Below are 18837 nucleotides of genomic sequence, written 5' to 3'. Positions count from 1 at the left end.
GAAAATTCGTCTAATACAGTGCTCAGGTAACGTTTTTTTTTTTTTTTTGATCCGTATATTTTCCCTTGCCGTCGACTGTGTTGACGTTTTTCTTTGTATGCATTAAATTTTTTTTTGTTTGAGCCGGGGTCATGATCTTTGATCTTTGGCGTTCAGCAATCCGTGGCTTCGCTTATCATATCGTTGCAGACTACCTGAGTACGCACTCATTTTTCTGAGCCTGTCACATTACGTTCCGTCGTTCTCTGGATGGTTCGTTGTTTTATTTATCATACGGCTTTATGATAGGCTTTGCATGATACGTTTTTGGCTTAGTTTAGGTTTTAAAATTCGTGGCTTTCATTTGGTTTTGTTTTCTTTATTTAAACTTCAGATTTAGGTTTTGTTAGATTTTAATTAATAAATCCTTTCTCTTTTAGATTTTTAAAATATGAAAAACTAAAATAAAAAGATTCATAAGTTGTAGGCTTAGTCTTAAATTTTTTTGTTAGTTTTAGATTTTTCTTTTTTGATTTTTATAATATAAAAAAAAAAAGAAAGAGATTTATTTATAATTTTCTTAGATTTAGTTTTATTTTTAAAATAGTTTAGTTTTTTTTATTAATTTCTAGATTTCTTTTTCTTTTAACTTTTGTCAAAAAAAAAAAAAAAAAATAAATTGAAAAAGTATAAAAAAAATTTTTTTTGGAAAAATTTCTTTGTCAGATCCAGTCATTTTCGGGAATTATTATCTTTCATGCTGAGATTTAAAGTTTTCAAGCCGAGATGCGAAATTGATATCTGGTTGATGGTTTATGATTCTCGTGGTGATTTAAAGTATTCATCTTTCAAATTTTTAGCTGCTGGATATCATTTTTCTAAGAGCATTGTGTTTCAGCTGATGATAGATGATCGCTGTTCATGGTCCATCTTTTTACATCATTTAACAAGTAATCATTTTAATAACTATCTCTTAAGGCACTGGTCTGCTAATTTAATCAAATCCATCGAGCCCTTTTTATATCGTATCTCGTGTTTCCCAACCAACTGGTCGACAGTTGGCCTCATCATCTCACAGGGACTACCCCCCTTAGCCGCGGGAAACAGGCTTAAACGGAGGGATCGGGGATCAGAGTGACAGCCCCCGGTCTGAGCGTTGTCGTGTCAATCCGCGCGACAACATTTTTTGGCGCCGTTGCCGGGGACTTTGTTTTCTCGGCATTTCAACGACAATCATTTTTCTCATTTCTTATCTCTTCATCTGGCCCGGCAACGCCAACATTTTTGGCGCCGCTGCTGGGGACACTTTGTTCTCGGTGTTTCAAACGACAATCATTCATCTTCTCATCTTTCTCATCTCTCAGTTGAGCTGGCAGATTCAATATTTTGGCGTCTTTTCATCACATATCAGCAGCGCCTCTTGGGTTTGTTTCCTGTTTGGGTGGCGACTCCACTTTCTAATTTTTCCCAGACAAGAAGCCTTTCCTCATATCCGCTTGCTGGTACCCTTTTGGATCTTAGAATCAGATTTATTGTTCAAGTGGCGACTCCACTTCTTTCATCTTTTGATTTTCTTGAGCGAAGAGTTAGTTCTATCATCCATCTGATCCCTTATTGTTCATCATGGATTATTCATTTAAACCATGTCATTTTACTGATAATCTCCATGATCTTCCGAAAGAGGCCATTGGTAAATTACTTAAGTTCTCGGGTGATGATTCGGTCGCTGTTAAAAGGCATTTAAACATGTTTACTTGTGTAATGATCTTGTACTGTAGATTTCCTTAATATAATAATGAAGATTTCAAGATGCGTCTATTTGTCCGTTCTTTAGAGGGTGATGCCTTGAATTGGTTTAATAACTTTCCTAATGATTTTTTCACTTCTTTACAAGACATTCTCAATGCTTTTAAAGATAGATATGATAGTCCAAACAGCTTGCCTTCTACTTCTAAAATTGTTGAACAGAAAGAAAGTAATTCAGCTGTTGAAGAAAGATTTCAAGGTCAGAATGTGTCATCCACCGGAAATATTGCAGATCATCATAGTGAAAAATCAGGGATAAATGACAATGAAAAGGAGGAGCAAAAGCAAATAATACAAGATTTAAAGATGCTGGTGAAAAATCTGGAAAGCAACCAAACTAATCTTATCAATGATGTTAAAACTTTACGCACCCATCTGGAAAAACGTAATAAGGAGATTGAGGACACGCAAAATCAGCATGCCAAGGAAATTGAGGCCATGAAAACTAAACATGAAACGGAAATTGGAAACATGCAAGCGAATCATGAAGAAGAAATAAATTCCATGCAGCGTTGCTTGATGAACATAAAGGAAGAAAATGTTAAAGTAATAAAAGACATGGAAGAACATCATGCCAGACAAATTAGTGCTATAAAGGTTGAACATTCTAGACAGATGGATGCCATTAGAATACAGGTTCAAAAATTTCAGCAATTGGAAAATGAAAGAAAACATATAACATCAATAGATCAGGAGCCTTCTCATTTGTTGCAACAAGATCCATCTTATTATGAGGAGGTTATTAGTTCAGTTGAAAGATGGTTGATTGAGGATGGACTTAAGAATAATAAAGATCAGATGCGGGCTAAAGAGAGACATATCACGCGTACTTCATCTAATAGTTTCGAGACAGAAAGTTCCAGCTCATCAGTAATTCATCCTGCCAGAAAGAAAAAGCGCAAGAGGAAGAAAATGAGAAGAAGATTTGACGCATCAGACGGCCGCGAGCAGCTTGATTTTCGGATAGGAAGGAGTCCTACCATATGCAAAATTGGACACGGCACATCCGACAAGCAGCCGACAGATTTGCCTGAAAGCAGGCAAATGCTCAGTATACACTATATTGAACACATCTGATGCCGTGAGGCATTTTTGTATTGTATTTCTAACTCTACTCCTTGTCTTTTCAACATTTCATTTCTGTTTTAGGATTAGATGTACTTTTCATGTTATTAGATAGTTAATAAATGAAGAGCTTTTATCTTTCCTGTGCTTAATGTATATGATGATTTTGGAATGGACGCTACTTATTTTTATTTGTGTGTTGTATGGATGCAGATTCTGGATTCTCACATTCCTACCAGTGCAGCAACGTGTCCCCAAGTAGAGCCAGATGTTGACCACTACTGGTCAACTGCCCATGCAGTACACCTCCTTTCTGTTGGCAGAGAGGGGTAGCCCCTGAGCGACATGTCCGTGCCATCCTGCCATCATCAGCAGTTTGATCTTTTTGATTGTAAACCCAGTCTGCATGTATTAACTGTAAATAATCTTAGCAGACATGAAGTCATGTATGTAATTTGCCTAGGTGGACCTAACTTTCTGATGATAATCTACGTCCCGGAAGGTTTTTTGTCTCACCGATCCACGGATCGGCAGAGTTTTCCTTCAAACCTGACCCCAAAGCCGGGATTGATTTTGTCATTTGAACTTTAGGAGAATCCTAGTGTGTTGATCTGCTAGATTATCGTTGTGTCGCAGAGCTGGGTGTTTTGTGAGGGTCTGTATTAAATGGGTTTGTCCCTTAAGATGTAATTTTGTAAAAGTCATGATGTAACGTGTCCTGAGGGTCGAGAAATGTTTTAAATCCCCTCATGAGTCCTAAGTCCTAGGTCCTAGGTGATGTTTCCGAAGGTTTAGTTCAGTGATCCATTTTAAAATGAATTAAAAAATTAAAAAATGAATAAAAATAATAAAATAATGAAAAATAATAAAAAATTAAAAAAATCAAGCAAAAACCCTAACTAATAAAATAATAATATTTTAAGTGAATAAATCGACGGATGAGATCAAGAGATGTCTTGATCCTCATCAACGGTCGAGATCATTTCCACATGGATCACTTGAACTAGCCGTTAGGATCATTTCCTTTATATAGGGTCTTAGGGAGTCATTTGAGATCATGGGATCTGTGAGTCAAAGACTGAAGAAGCTCTCTTGTAAATTTGTTTCTAGTTAATAAAGAAGACTTTGGGGTCCATATCCTGCTGGTGTTACTCTCTTGAAATGCTGTGAGATTGTTTTGATTTTCTGCATATGTTATTTTCAGCTGTTAATAATAGCTTTTGTAGAGTATTGTGGGTACATGTATCTTGCTCACTTGCTAGGGTTTGGGTGCTGTTAGGGTTTCTGAAGTAATGGCAGGTATCTCCATTACTTCCTGAGATCTAGCAGCATTCTTGCCCTCTTTACTGATGGTTGTTTCTGAGCTGTGCAGAAAAACCCTTGCTGAAGAAGATTTGGTGGGCGTTAGGGGAAGTTCTCGGCTGAACCAGCCAACTCCCACAAGCATTTTCTGCTGAGTCCAGTGGATTTGATCCTGGGTCTATCATTCGGTTTTATTTTTCTGATCTGCATGAGAGAATTTCTGAAGTTTTTTTCTTTTTTACAGTGACAAATCTGAAATTTCTTCTCTTTAAAATTCTCCTGTTCTTATTGTTAAATCTGGCTGTGAAGGGGCTAAATCTGTACATTTAATCAACTGTCTAGGGTTTAAATTTTCTCTGATTTAGGGTTTCAAATTTTTGTTTTATGCAGATTTAACATTAGGGTTTTCTTTTCTTGTTTTGCAGCTGCTCAGCCGCCAAATTCAAGCCAAATCGAAGCACCCAATGCTGAGCCAACTTGCAGCGAAAGGTTATTTTGGTAACAACGTTCAACATTTTTTCCAACGTTTTCGCTGCATTGACTGCCAGCGTGAATACCCGTTGAAGGTCATGGTGTAGTGCCGACTCAGATACTCGCACAAGACATTTGAACTCCTCATCAGAAAGAAAGTTGTTGTTTTGAAGACGATATTGTTGGATGTATAGTTCTTATGTTGTTAGCATGGACCCCGTGTAAAGATTCAGGTTGTTGTTGGAAAGGTTCGATGTCAGCTACACCTTCAAAACTCATATTGAACGACAACAGAAACAGAAGAGTCATCAACCGCGTTACTGGCCACTGAAGCTTCGGACTAATCAGTCATTCAAAGTTACAATTTCTGCCTTCTCAGTCGCCGTCTTGGTATAGCGTCGGCCTGTCAACACGCCAGCAAAAGACAAAAATCGGAAAATCTATGTGCACGGGTAAGAAAATTCGTCTAATACAGTGCTCAGGTAACGTTTTTTTTTTTTTGATCCGTATATTTTCCCTTGCCGTCGACTGTGTTGACGTTTTTCTTTGTATGCATTAAATTTTTTTTTGTTTGAGCCGGGGTCATGATCTTTGATCTTTGGCGTTCAACAATCCGTGGCTTCGCTTATCATATCGTTGCAGACTACCTGAGTACGCACTCATTTTTCTGAGCCTGTCACATTACGTTCCGTCGTTCTCTGGATGGTTCGTTGTTTTATTTATCATACGGCTTTATGATAGGCTTTGCATGATATGTTTTTGGCTTAGTTTAGGTTTTAAAATTCGTGGCTTTCATTTGGTTTTGTTTTCTTTATTTAAACTTTAGATTTAGGTTTTGTTAGATTTTAATTAATAAATCCTTTCTCTTTTAGATTTTTAAAATATGAAAAATATATATAAAAAATAAAAAGATTCATAAGTTGTAGGCTTAGTCTTAAATTTTTTTGTTAGTTTTAGATTTTTCTTTTTTGATTTTTATAATATAAAAAAAAAAGAAAGAGATTTATTTATAATTTTCTTAGATTTAGTTTTATTTTTAAAATAGTTTAGTTTTTTTTTATTAATTTCTAGATTTCTTTTTCTTTTAACTTTTGTCAAAAAAAAAAAATTTGAAAAAGTATAAAATTTTTTTTTTTGGAAAAATTTCTTTGTCAGATCCAGTCATTTTCGGGAATTATTATCTTTCATGCTGAGATTTAAAGTTTTCAAGCCGAGATGCGAAATTGATATCTGGTTGATGGTTTATGATTCTCGTGGTGATTTAAAGTATTCATCTTTCAAATTTTTAGCTGCTGGATATCATTTTTCTAAGAGCATTGTGTTTCAGCTGATGATAGATGATTGCTGTTCATGGTCCATCTTTTTACATCATTTAACAAGTAATCATTTTAATAACTATCTCTTAAGGCACTGGTCTGCTAATTTAATCAAATCCATCGAGCCCTTTTTATATCGTATCTCGTGTTTCCCAACCAACTGGTCGACAGTTGGCCTCATCATCTCACAGGGACTACCCCCCTTAGCCGCGGGAAACAGGCTTAAACGGAGGGATCGGGGATCAGAGTGACAGCCCCCGGTCTGAGCGTTGTCGTGTCAATCTGCGCGACAACAGACTGATCTCGGTTGAATTCTTGTTCCCTTACTTCACTTGGGAGGTTAATTTCGATTCTATTCCAGTGGGATCTCCTCTGAGGCCTTATGATTTTAGGAAGGGCAATATTGGGGAAGTACTGATTGATGTTGTGTGTCCAAGCCTCAAGGTAATCCATTCTCACCACTTTCAAATCTTTCAGTCTTATCCATCTCCATACTTTGGGCTGGTGGTCATTGGGACTGGCACCCTTCTTCCACATCCTTGATTTTGGGCTTGACTTGGCCTTGGTGGTTGATGCAGCTAAAAAAAAGGTAAAAGCATAACAAATTGACATTGAAAGAAAATCGTAAAATGAAAAAAAAAGGATGGCTGGGACATTTTTTAGTGAATGAGCAAAAGCTTGGTATGAGCTCTACCTCCCTCATTAGCCATTACCTAGTTCCTCAAGCATTCAATGCTTTATCTAAAGAAAGGACCCCCTGAAATTCCTAACTCTGATGAGTGAGAAACTACCTCATCTTAAGGGGTCTATTGGAAAAATACAAAAAAGCAAGTTTGGGCTATCAAGCTATGCATGTAATAAAGACAAATCAGAAAGAAGTAAAAGATACATGAAAGTGGTTGAAAAATTAGGTCGAGTAAAGGGGTAACTCATGTGAACATGATTTCTCCCTCACATTTATACACTCAGGGTGTTGGACCCCCCATTAGCTCGTCACATGGCTATGACACCTACCCTGAAGTCTTTCCCACTTTGCAACCATTATCATACACACCTATGGATTGATGGGTTAGCTTGGTACATGTCATTCCCCTTGGGGGGGGGGGTTGATAACACCTAATATGGTTGTTGACATAATCATCCCTAATATAACTAATATAAGTGAGGTGACTTGTTTACATGTCCTAATCTAGTTAGACATTTGAAGGTAAGTTTTATGTGAAGTATTCTTGTGCCCCTAACATTAGGTATGGCCCACTATGATGTATAAATGGTTATTGTGCCTAATGATTGTTGACTTCACCTGATTTTGAGAGGTTCTTGTGATGTGGTGTCATCACAACAACAAAAATCCCTTGAGAGATGAGCTTGCCTTCTTTCTACAACATTGAAGAGGTTGTTGTACCACAACCCAGAGAGAAATTATGACCTTGATGATGTAATGTTGCCCCTCCAAGGATGAGCGTTGGCTTATGAGATGATTCCAGATGGTACTTGACTCTCATGAGTACCCCCAGATGTTGAAACGTCAAGCCAATAATCATTTGGTGTTGGATTTATTGATGATGTGCCCAGGTGGACCAATGACATCCCTAGGGTGGCCCTAACATTGTTTGATGGACGTTGCTTGTTCCAAAGCTTGGATGATGATTGGTTATCCTTGAAGTGACATGGGAGTCCTTGCACATCACTCATATACCCCAATGTTTGAGTATAATGGTGCGATCTCACTCGTTCTACCCCTAGGAGGGTGATGTAGGGCACAATGGTGATGATGTCATGGTATTAGAGGCACTTTTGGAGGCACTCAAGATCGTTCTGTGGCATATTGAGCATTTATGGAGGATGACATCATAGAGGAGGACATAATTTCCCCACATGTGTGGGCTATTTTGGTATTTATTGTTATGTTTTTGAGCTATATTGAGGTTGGCTTGTAACCTCACACTTGTTGAACATTTAAGCAAACTTGTTTAGGGCTTTGCTTGCAAAATTAGTGGAAATAAGGCAAGTCCTCATATAATTAGAGGAAGCGTCATTCCACTTTTTCATCATCACACATTCATCATTCTTCTCTACAAGAAATTGTGAATTAGTCTCTTGCCTCTATTTGGGTCGAAATGTAGTCTTTTCATGATGTGAGTTCTCTTGGAGATGTTTTCTTGGGATTGATTGAAGTGTTTCTCTTGGAGAATTTTGTAAGTTAATGCTTATTTTCTATATTTGGCATATTGTATGTGTATTAGGGTTTCTATTTTGTGCCATGATATAATTGCTAAATTTATCTTGAAATCTTGCTCCTCTATGACATGCAAAATTGATCTCTTAGAAACCTTCAATGAAACTCTGAGTGTGCAATCATTAAATTTAAAATCTGCCTTTAGAAGGAAAATTTCTAGGGTTTTAAAAGTGGATGCCCTAGTCATTACCCCTTCCAACAATGTCATTCTCATTGAGCTTTACCCTAAAAGGCTCCATCAAGCCCATTTAGGACAATGCACTAGTCATTAAAATTTTGATACACCCACTACTTATTAAATTTATTCGTCATCTTTCTTTTTCCTAGATACGGTTAGGGCTAGGATTTTATGTGGAAATTCATAAAATGTTAATTTATGTTTGATGTTTTATGGTTCTCTCTAATGTCCTAGGGTAATTTTGTGTCCTAGAGTTTCTTGTTTAGACTAGGGTTTCCAATAGAAATACCACAAGCTATTCCTTCATACATTAGCAATTATTTTCTTGATATAAATTAACCATAGTAGAAAGGCACCATTAAGATAAAAATCAATAGTAGGAGCTTCCTCAAATCCACATTAGTTGGACTGACTGTCCAATAACCAAATTATACATAGTCCAATAATATTGTTGTTCAAACCAGCTAGATCTGACTACAACATCAATTGATCTAAGCCCCGTAGTAATTATTTTACTCAATGTTATCAGAATCGGACCGGAACTGGCCGGTCCGACTGGTTTGGGGGCCAAACTGGTCAGGTTCTAGGTTCAGAACCAAAAATGGCTGGTTCGGTGACAAACTGGCTAGTTCTGTAATGGAACCCGAACTGGTCGATTTTGTACCAAACCACTGATTCTGTACAATTCTACCAAAGATGTTCTGAACGCATTTTTTGTTAAGAAAAAGCTTAAATTTTTGAGTGGGGCAACCTAATATTCAAGCCTATGGCCCTGGTATTGCTATGCATTTCATGGTAATGTTAAATTCTTAAAGGAAAAGGATACCTAAATTTTTAACATTACCATGAAATGACTTAGTATGTTTGAGAGTGGTTCTGACCTCATTGGATTTCATGTGGAGAAATTTAGAATTTTAGATATCACACAAAATCTAGCAGACTTAACATTTTTTCAGGATTTCAGGATTGGAGGGATTGTAGCATTTCCATCAGATTTTGTCATGTACTAGGGTATGGAACTAGCATTTAATCAAGAGCACCAAACCCTCTATTTACCATGATGTTAATGGCATTGATTTTCGAACTCCTCTATTATGACCCTACTAAAAATGTACCCATCACTCAAACAAAATATTGACTTGACATGCTACGTATTTCTATCTCAATTTAATGCTTAGAGGGTGATATTGATGATGAATGTGCCATCAATATCACAACGGACTTGATTGCCTGCCTGAGGTACTCGCAGCTTGAGGTACTCGCATCTTCAAGCATCTAGCTCGCAGCTCCTCGGTATTCTGTAACTCCAAATTGAGGCTCGTTCTGCCATAGAATCCCTGTTCACGCAACAATTCAGTCTTCTTATAGTCTCCCTGCCTCAGAATAGATGCCCTGAAAGGATCCGCAGCCTGAGAAGTCACCTCTGAGTCAACTCACAAGGATCAGATGCTTCTGCGGATAGTCGGGTGTTCTTGTGGTGGTTCCTAACCCAAAATGGGCCGAATTTGGCTGATTGCATCCAAAAGGGAGCTCAATCTTGTGTGATCCACTTTAGCTTAAAACTTCAGGCATAGGAGGGCTGAAATCTTCACACTGTGATCCCTGTAATAGTGCAGCCTTCCAATCGTGCTCTTCACTGTCCTAGAATTGTCAGTCTGTCCACAACCGGTATCACCTTCAGCCGAGTATGTCGCCAGAATGTTGCTTGATCAATTAGGTGCCAGATCCTACATATTTGCCAGACAGAAGATACCGATTTGTTACTGAACCAGACAGAACCAGATCCATGATTTGCTCCAATGACCTGTGCCAGAGCAAGGAGGGGTGACTAGGTAGGGTGGGATCTCTTCCACTGAAACTAGTCAAAGAAGGGAAAGGGGTCTTAAAATGCTCAGAGCCTCAGGCTCAAAGAAAAACAGAGACAATTTAATTACAAGAGCCTCTGTCTTGTAATTATAGATTTCCCTAGCTGCCCCAAAACTTACTCCATGTTTCACAAACATCGGGTAATTTGGGGTTTTCCCCTTTATGAAAGACTATAACCTACAGGGATTGATAGGCTACTTCGTCCCTTGGGGCAATTAATCCACTGGGGACATTACATTCTTAAAGTAGGAAATGCATTAATAAATAATATGAAAGAAAAATCTAGCATTCTTGCATGTTAAACCTTCTGGTTTAGGGCTGATGTCATCACTTATTTGCTGTTTATGCATTATTTCAACCATAGAATTTCATTAAAAACCCTAACTCATTGGTATTTATATGAAGATGTTGCATCCTTTGTTGATTATTCATTGAAATGCCTTTTCCTTGGGCTGCTATATGACACCGCACTCATCATTGAAAATCTGCAAAACCCTAACTTATAACAACCCTCTAATCAGTCTAGGAATAGAGTACCCAAACTTTGGCATAGATTATTTAGGTCTTCTATGCTCCGCCAGTACTATATCCCAATTTGTAGGCCTCATGTTATTCACCCTGAGCCATTATCATTGAATATCCTTTAGGTGAGCATTTTGGGAAGCCTCCCTTGTGGTCAAATACCACTAAAGAGCAGGAGAAAGGTTGTTGAAGTGATAGTGGCAACTTATTCTCTTGTTGCCTAAGATTTGGTTCTGCATAGTGGGGCTTTGCGTTAGGCCTGCTAGATTTTGTGGCAACAGTATGCCACGACAAGGTTAATTCCGTCAACACAAACACTTTAGACCAATTGGAAGAAATCCTTGTTAAGCCATTTTGGATTGAATTAGAAGGGATAGAGCCTTCTCCTTTGTGAGAATTGATGTTCATGGAAATAACTTTTTGGTATGATGTCACATTGGATAAGCTTCTTGTTCCAATGCTTAAATTTGTGTTGAGAAAAGAATCTTGAGAAAGGAACTCCTGTAATCTCTTAGCTATGAAGGCATTATCTTCACGTGAATATTTTTTGTTGGGTTGAATGTGTAGTAAGTTGCGAGTTGACATTAGATCTTTAACCAACTCTCTATACAGAGGTCTGCTATGGCAATCCCTTATCCTATTGGCACCTAAGACTAGATTTAGATCTAGAGCTCCTATCCAGTTTTCCAAATATAATGTTTGGACTATTTCTAGTAGAGCGTTGTCTGACAAGCTTTCTTTTATTGTATATGTTTGTTATTGTGCAAGGTTAGTCGATGGCTTTATAATAAATTTTGTGCAAAGCCAATGATCTGATTTTATTTCCTGGGTTTAGTCTAAAACAGAGGGTTCCCAAAGAGTGAGGGCTACCCTTTATTTTCCTTTTGTTCATATACTTGTACCTCTACTATTTTTCCAAATTTAAGAGATAACTTTATTGGCATAACTTGATTTTGGAGATAACTTGTACCAATTTCCCATGAGCTTGAATAGTCCACTTAGAACTCATCGCATCACATGATGCTCACTAGGGTGAAGAATTGGAATTGCAAATGTAATGGAATCACATAACATCAATTGTCACTTCTGGCAATTGAACCAGTAACCAAGACTTTGCTGGAAGGTTACCCTTCCCAATTGGACTTTGTCTCAAGCATGTTTACCATGGAGATTTTCTCCATGGAGCTTTAATCGGTTGCCCTAATGGTGGGTGAAGTGTTCACTTTAAATGTTGGGTTGTTTCAAAGGTTATACATAGTTGAATTCCAAAAAATTACCACAATTTTCTCCATAGTCAAGCTAATCTAGTTTGCTACCCCATTGGGAAAACCTTAGCAAGTATTGTGCTTCATGATCTATCCATTAACAGCTCCCTTCTTATTTAAGCATTATGAAATATCATGGTTCAGGATTAACTGCATAGAGTATTTTAAAGTAATTCATCTATGATCCTTCTCTCATGAGCATCATCCACTAATCTTATTCAGGAAGCAAATATTAATCTTCATGAAAGTCGTCCACAATAGGCTCTTTTAGGTGTTCCTCTTATAATATTAGGTGACTCCTGTAACTTTGTTTTAGAGGTGCTCGTGAAGTTCCTGCCTCAGCCACTTCCATTCTGTTAAGGTAGACAAACATTCCTGTGGAGTGTTTTGTTTTTGCTCTTGCCCTTGTTCCTTTGGTGTATTTCTGTTTCTTTTCTGTTCCTTGATTTGTAACATTAAAAGATAGGTCTTATTCTCTTCAAATTTATCTAGGACTTTAAAATCTTTTAGGCCCTGACCCCTCACATTTCTTTCTTTTTTCCGTTCCCTTATTGGCTTCCTCTTCCTGCTTCACGTATCTGGAATAATGGAGTCTTCTTGAGACTGTTGTGTTGCTGCCTCTACTTGTGTGGTTTTTTGGCGAGGAACCAACACCTTCTGCACTTGAAGTGAACTTGTTCATAGTTAGGTTTATGGGCGTATTCGTACCCTAAAAGTTCAAGAGTTACTGCTTTAAGGAAGCCATTCCCAAATTTTAATCCTAGACCATTTCTTGCACAATAATTGTGTCATCTTGGTTCTGTTGCATCATTAAGCCTTACTAAATGACTACCTATCAGCTTGAAATTTTCCCTTTTACAAAGATGTAGGGATGGAAATTGGAGTCTTAACCAGGTTATCTAGATGAGCATTTGCGATGGCACTTCTTTTGTCATGTCAAAACTCATCTTCAACCTATTGAGGTAAACACATCTTGGTCTTAGCAACCACGGGTCTTAAAATATGTTATCTGTACAATTTTGACAGGTCAAAGGATGATAAAGAAATAAATTCCTGCCGCAGGAAAGTTTTTTCATGTCCCTTCAAAATAGGGGATTCATAACGTGGTAATCCCGGCATTTAAATCCTTAGGGGAAGGCCAAGAACCATTGAACTTTCCAACTAAGGCTTTTTCAAACATATCCACTCCAATATCTTGGACAAGCACTGGAAGAAGATCCAAGGAAGAGACCTTTTCCCACCTTCTGACTTAATACAACAGTTCTCCTTTTGCACTTTAAACACCTTAAACATCCAAGGTGTTTAAAGCCGTCTGGGAATACCAAAAGCTAGTGAACTTTCCAACTGAGGCCTTTTCACTCAAATCCACGGCATTATCTTGGACATGTTCTGGAGGAAGATCCAAGGAAGGGACCACTTCTCACCCTTTCTCTAAATGCAACTATTCTCTTTTTGTATTGGGCTTCCAAGAACCCACTTCTTGTCCAATTGGAGATTTAAAGACTTAAAGTGGGTCCAGCTGAGAAAAATTATGCCCTTCACTGGATGCTTGGTAAGGGTGATGAGGGGAGCAAAAGCTCCTCCCTGACTTAAACTTGAGGAGAGATCAGTGAGTGTCAGCAGGGGAATAACTAGGAAATCCAATCTAGGTTTTCCTCAAATGTGGGATTTTTTCTCTATGCTCTCTGCATCTGACTTAGGTTCATAGTTATAATGACAAGTTCACTTATTTTTAGCATATGTTTCTCGTTTATAAATTCTATATGTTCATCTTGTATAGAAGATCTATCGAAAATAAAAGTTTCATTTTGAGGAACATTTATATTAAATGCCAGTGATCATGTTAATCGAAATATGTTATTTTTAACTACATGGAAATTTAGCCAGCACTTATTCCCTATTTATACAGAAATTCAGTGGAAAGTGTAAGAAAAGGCTTTCAGATTGTATACTGTGGTCTGGAATTGTCTCATGATAATTCTAGGGAACGGTTTAACCAAATTTTGTCGTTGCAAGTCTGAATGATTGTGTGCATTACTCCACCTATTAGAAGAATGGGGTATGAATAGCATGGATACTACAGACAGAATTGAATGGCTGTGTAATAAGCTTTCAGATCATATCTTTACTAATGACATATGTTCTGAAGGTTGTTTGAGATAACACACATGGCAAAACGAGAAGTTGAAATAGCAAGAACTAGGTGTGGGGAACCATCTGCCTGTACCCACTGTTCAGGTTGTGCAAATTCATCTGAGAATGAAAACACATGTTCGACCCATTTTTTCTGCTACATGGTTGAGTGACATTCTCTGAATGGTTGGTGCTCTAAAATAAGCTAAAAAACGACTAGGAAAATAGCCTCTTGAAACTTTGTCCTATTTAAATTGCACAAATACTCAGAGTCTTTTTCCTCATATAAAGCTTTCCTTGGTCTCCCCTAAGAAACGTTGTTTATGAAATTTTGCTTATTCAAAATTCTGGGTGTTATTCTCTGGTTGCTTCCTTAATATTTTTACATCAATTTTGTTTATGTTTGAAGTATTGCTAATTTTGTTTATTATCCATATTGTTTAGATTCCAAGGTTGAAGCAGCACCATGTTGTCAAGAAAATGAAGAATCAGTTGCAAAGTTTCAAGATAATAGTGAAAAGGAGACTACTTTGGTCATTTTAACATACAACGTTTGGTTCCGAGAAGACTTGGAGGTACACGCGAGGATGAAAGCATTGGGAGATCTCATTGAACAACATCAGCCCCATTTTATTTGTTTGCAGGTGATGCTCTCTTTGTCCCAATTCCTGTGGGTTCCTTACCTGCATATAATTGTTGAAATGGTTTGGTTCTCCAAGCCTAGCCACCTAGCAGGCAGCTCAGTTATATAATGATCATAGCTAATTGTTTAAGTGTGTAAAATGAAGACTCTTGAATGTTGCTATAGGAAGTCACACCCAATATATATGAGATTTTTCAACATTCCAGCTGGTGGGCTAAGTACAAGTGTTCAGTTTCTCCAGAACATGCTATGAGGCGAGCATACTTTTGCATGCAGGTCAGATTTGATCATTTCTCTACTTTTGTGATATTGCTTCTTGTCAGTTGCCACATTTTTGATGACATATTGACCATCATGTGTATGCTATTTTTCTATGTATGTTAATGTGATTGACCTGCATCTGTTATTTCAGAATTGATTTTCTGACATACCATGCTTCACCCTTAATGTCTTGGAGTGCATACAAGTGTGGGCGACTGTACACTAAATAATCAATCTTTATTTGTTCTAACAATGGAGAATCATAATACACTGCTATATTTTAACGTGCAAAATATTTGTTTTAGGTGTTAATGTTTTGACTATAAAATTAGGGATATCTTTATGGTTAAGCCTAACCCTACATGTAACACAACCTCAAGCCCCTCAAGATCCTTTGGCCCTGTTACCCACCAAAAGCTAGCCAGCAGCTAGCAGCCCCTGAGAGCCACTTTGTAGCTGATGTGATGTGCCATTCATATCTCTGCCACCTACATCAGTCATATGTTTCCTCGCCCATTTGTCAAGAGCACATGTTGGAAGGTGGGCTTCTGATCAAAAGGTACTTTATTCATTTTGCAATCGGGTGCTTATGCTTGTTTGTATTTGGGAATTTTGACATGGATTATGGGGTAACTTGGAAGAAAGAAGGGTCTTCACTGTACTCTTGTTCCCTCACCTTAAATGGGGGGTTAATTTTCAATCCTAGTCCAGCGGGACTTCCCCTAATGGCCCATGGCTTTAGGAAGGGGCACTACTTGGGAACTCACGATTGAGATAGCATTGCCTTATCTATCCCTATTTCGTACTTACCACTTTCCATCTTACATTATGAGCCCCTATTCGACCTCCCTTCTTCGGGTCAACTGACCATTGGTTCATTGGGAATTGGCACTCACACATCCTCATACATTGGGTAGGGCTTGAAAATGCACCCTAAGAGGTTGATCCAGCTAAAAGAAAAGAAAAGAGCATATGATGGCCATAAGAAAAATAAAAGAGAAAAAATTAAAATGCAAAAGATGACCGGTTTTGAAATATGTAACTAGGTTCGGTCTTCATAATGACTTATGTAATCATGATTTTATGTAAAGAGAAAATAAATTTATAATTGTCCTTCTTGAGGCCTGGGTTTCATGGTCAAGGGAAGTTTATTTTTAGGGCAAGCACCCATTGAATGCTTCTAGGGCTTGTTATTGAGTCTACAATCAACTGAGTAATTGTCATGCATGGAAGACCCTTCTGGGCATGTTACATATTGAAAAGAATTTTTTTTGAGTCAAAATAAGAGTAAAAGACCCTCCAAGGCCTTTTCAAACAAGTAGCAACAATACGACCTACATGAAGGGACAAGTCGGCCTAAAGATAGCAATTCGTACTCCTCAAAAGCCTATATATAAGAAGGAACTCGACCTCATTTGGACACAATCTCAAGCAAGTTCTATCTCCTCAAGATAGAAGCTGGAAAAGGATGAAAGAGAAGAAGAGAAAGATCGAAGTTTTGGGCCTCTCTCTCTCTCGTGTTAGGGTTTCTACAGTTGTTGGGCAAGTCGAAGTGCCAGATAGTTGTTGGGGTCAAAGTTGTAGAAGAATCTGTTGGGTCGAAGTTCTAGAAGAATCTGCTAGGTTGAAGTTCCAGAAGTATTTGTTGGGTCAAAGTTCCAAAAGAATTTGTTGTGTCGAAGTTCTAGAAGAATCTGCTGGGTCGAAGTTCCAAAGAAACTGCTGGGTCGAAGTTCCAAAGAAACTGTTGGGTCAAAATTGCAGAAGAAACTACTAGGGTCGAAGTTGTCGGGAACAAAATTGAATCTGCTGGGTCAAAGTTCCAGAAGAAACTGTTGGGTCGAAGTTCCAAAGAAATTGCTGGGTCGAAGTTCCAAGTTCCGGAAGAAACTGTTGGGTCGAACTTGCAGAAGAAACTACTAAGGTTGAAGTTGCTGGGATTGAAATTGCTGGAAAGAAAGCTCATTAAGGAGAAAGGTTGACTTGGTCTTGTAGGGGTCTTTGTCAAGGGTCTTAGGGTTTGGAATTCGTCATTTGAAGATTCTATAAGAAGAGAAGAATTCTTGTGGGTTTTCCTCTCAATTGGAGAGATTTTGGCCCTGGCTGACCGCCTACATCCCGTGTCCTCGTCTCATTGTTATTTATGATTTGGTAGCTATTTGATGATAGAAACATTAAATGTAATCAAGAGAAAGAAGCTAATCAAGTTAAGTAAAAATACATCATACGCTTATCAAAGTAAGAGAAATCACCTAATCTAGCTGCCCTAGATTTCTCAACAGTCGGGACGTACAAATTAGCATGTGGGTGAAAGTCCAAGCATGAGCTCTACCTGTTGAAAAATGTAACTAGGTTCGGTCTTCATAAAATGTATTTTTCAAAGGAATTTTTATTATTGTTACAATGACTTATTAAAGCATGGGTTTCATGCTTGGGTCATCATTTTATTAGTCAAAGTCCCCATTGTGGACTTCTAGGATTAATAAAGAGTCATTAGAGTCATTGTATATTTTATGAGACTCTTCTTGGGCTTTTGAACGATGTAAAAATAATTATTTTGAGTAAAAAATGAATTATGTAACCTCCACACCAAGTCGGCCTCCAGAAGATCAACTCGGCCTCAAGGAAGGTAATTCGACCTCATTGGAAGGCTATATATACAATGCAGTTTGACTTCATTTGGAGTATCTCACACTTTAAGCATAGTTCGATATCTGAAGCTAGAAGTTGGAAGCTGGAAAAATGCGAAGTTGAAGGAAGGGGCTAAAAGGAGTGCGAGTTTGATCAAGAAGGAAAGGAAGAAGAAAATCGAAGTTTTTGCTTCTCTCTCTCTCTCTCGTGTGCGCTGGTTTAGGAGATCGAAGTCTCCTTGTCAAGGTTGAAGCTGCTGCTGATGCTGAAAGCTGCCAAGTCGAAGCTGTTGTTGATGCTGAAAGCAGCCAAGTCGAAGTTGCTAGGGTCGAAGTGTTGTTGCTACTAGGTTGAAGGTTGGATCGAAGAAGAAGAGGTTGGCTTGGTGTGGAGGAGGTCTTTGTCTAGGTTGAAGAGTCTCAAGGAAAACTATAGAAGGAAGAGATTTTGACTGGGTTTTCCCTTAGATATGGGTTTTTTCCCTAACAAAGTGCCTATATCTTGTGTCTTGTGTTTTTGTGATCTTCATGCACACATAATTTGGTAATTGCTTGATGAAAGATAATATAACAAATAAATAAAAAAAGGCAACATAATTCACAAGTAATTATCAAGAAAGAGAAATCTAACCCTAATCCTACTAGCATTGATTTCTCAACATGGTTTCAAAGCTAAGGTCAAAGAAGATTGAAGATCACATCATTGGCTTGAAGGAAATGATTACTCCCTCTATGATAAGAATGGGATTCAATACTACAGGAAGCTGTATCAAAAAGATCTTCTACTACTTATTCAACAAAGTCAAAAGCCAAGGGTTCCTGGCTGCACTTACAGGTTCACTTAATAATGATAATGCATGGATTATTGACAGTGAAGCATCTAGGCATATGACAAGAAAGAGTAAACAACCTCACACTCTATTAAAGGAATCATCTTCTCATACAGTGGAATTGGGAGATAACAAAAGCTATTAAGAAGCCTGGGATCAACATCATTAAAAGCTAGAGAATGGAGCTAAGGTGAAGGAGGAGGAAAAAGACAGTTTAAGGATCTATTGAAATTAATCTAAGGAACCTCAAGAAGTTGATTAAAGAATCACATAAGGAGACCTTATAAGGAAAGAAGCTTACTATCTTCAAGGACAATGTCTAACACAATAA

At 37.9% G+C, this 18837-nt stretch overlaps 1 protein-coding gene across 1 annotated transcript in view; it reads left to right on the top strand.

Moving 5' to 3' along the window:
- The window catches only part of LOC149229636 (endonuclease/exonuclease/phosphatase family protein), a 190611-nt gene that overhangs the window by 129730 nt on the left and 42044 nt on the right, over positions 1-18837 (top strand). Inside the window, exons 2-3 of the mRNA XM_089378697.1 lie at positions 14587-14786; positions 14951-15061. Of these exons, the coding sequence (XP_089234823.1) occupies positions 14587-14786; positions 14951-15061 (311 nt within the window). The remainder of the gene's footprint in view (positions 1-14586; positions 14787-14950; positions 15062-18837) is intronic.

This window comes from Pinus tabuliformis, chromosome J, assembly GCF_031772625.1.
Source record: "Pinus tabuliformis cultivar Carrire ecotype Pingquan chromosome J, CPIR1, whole genome shotgun sequence".
In the NCBI taxonomy this organism is placed as follows: domain Eukaryota; kingdom Viridiplantae; phylum Streptophyta; class Pinopsida; order Pinales; family Pinaceae; genus Pinus; species Pinus tabuliformis.
This window is presented reverse-complemented; position numbering and strand designations above follow the sequence as displayed.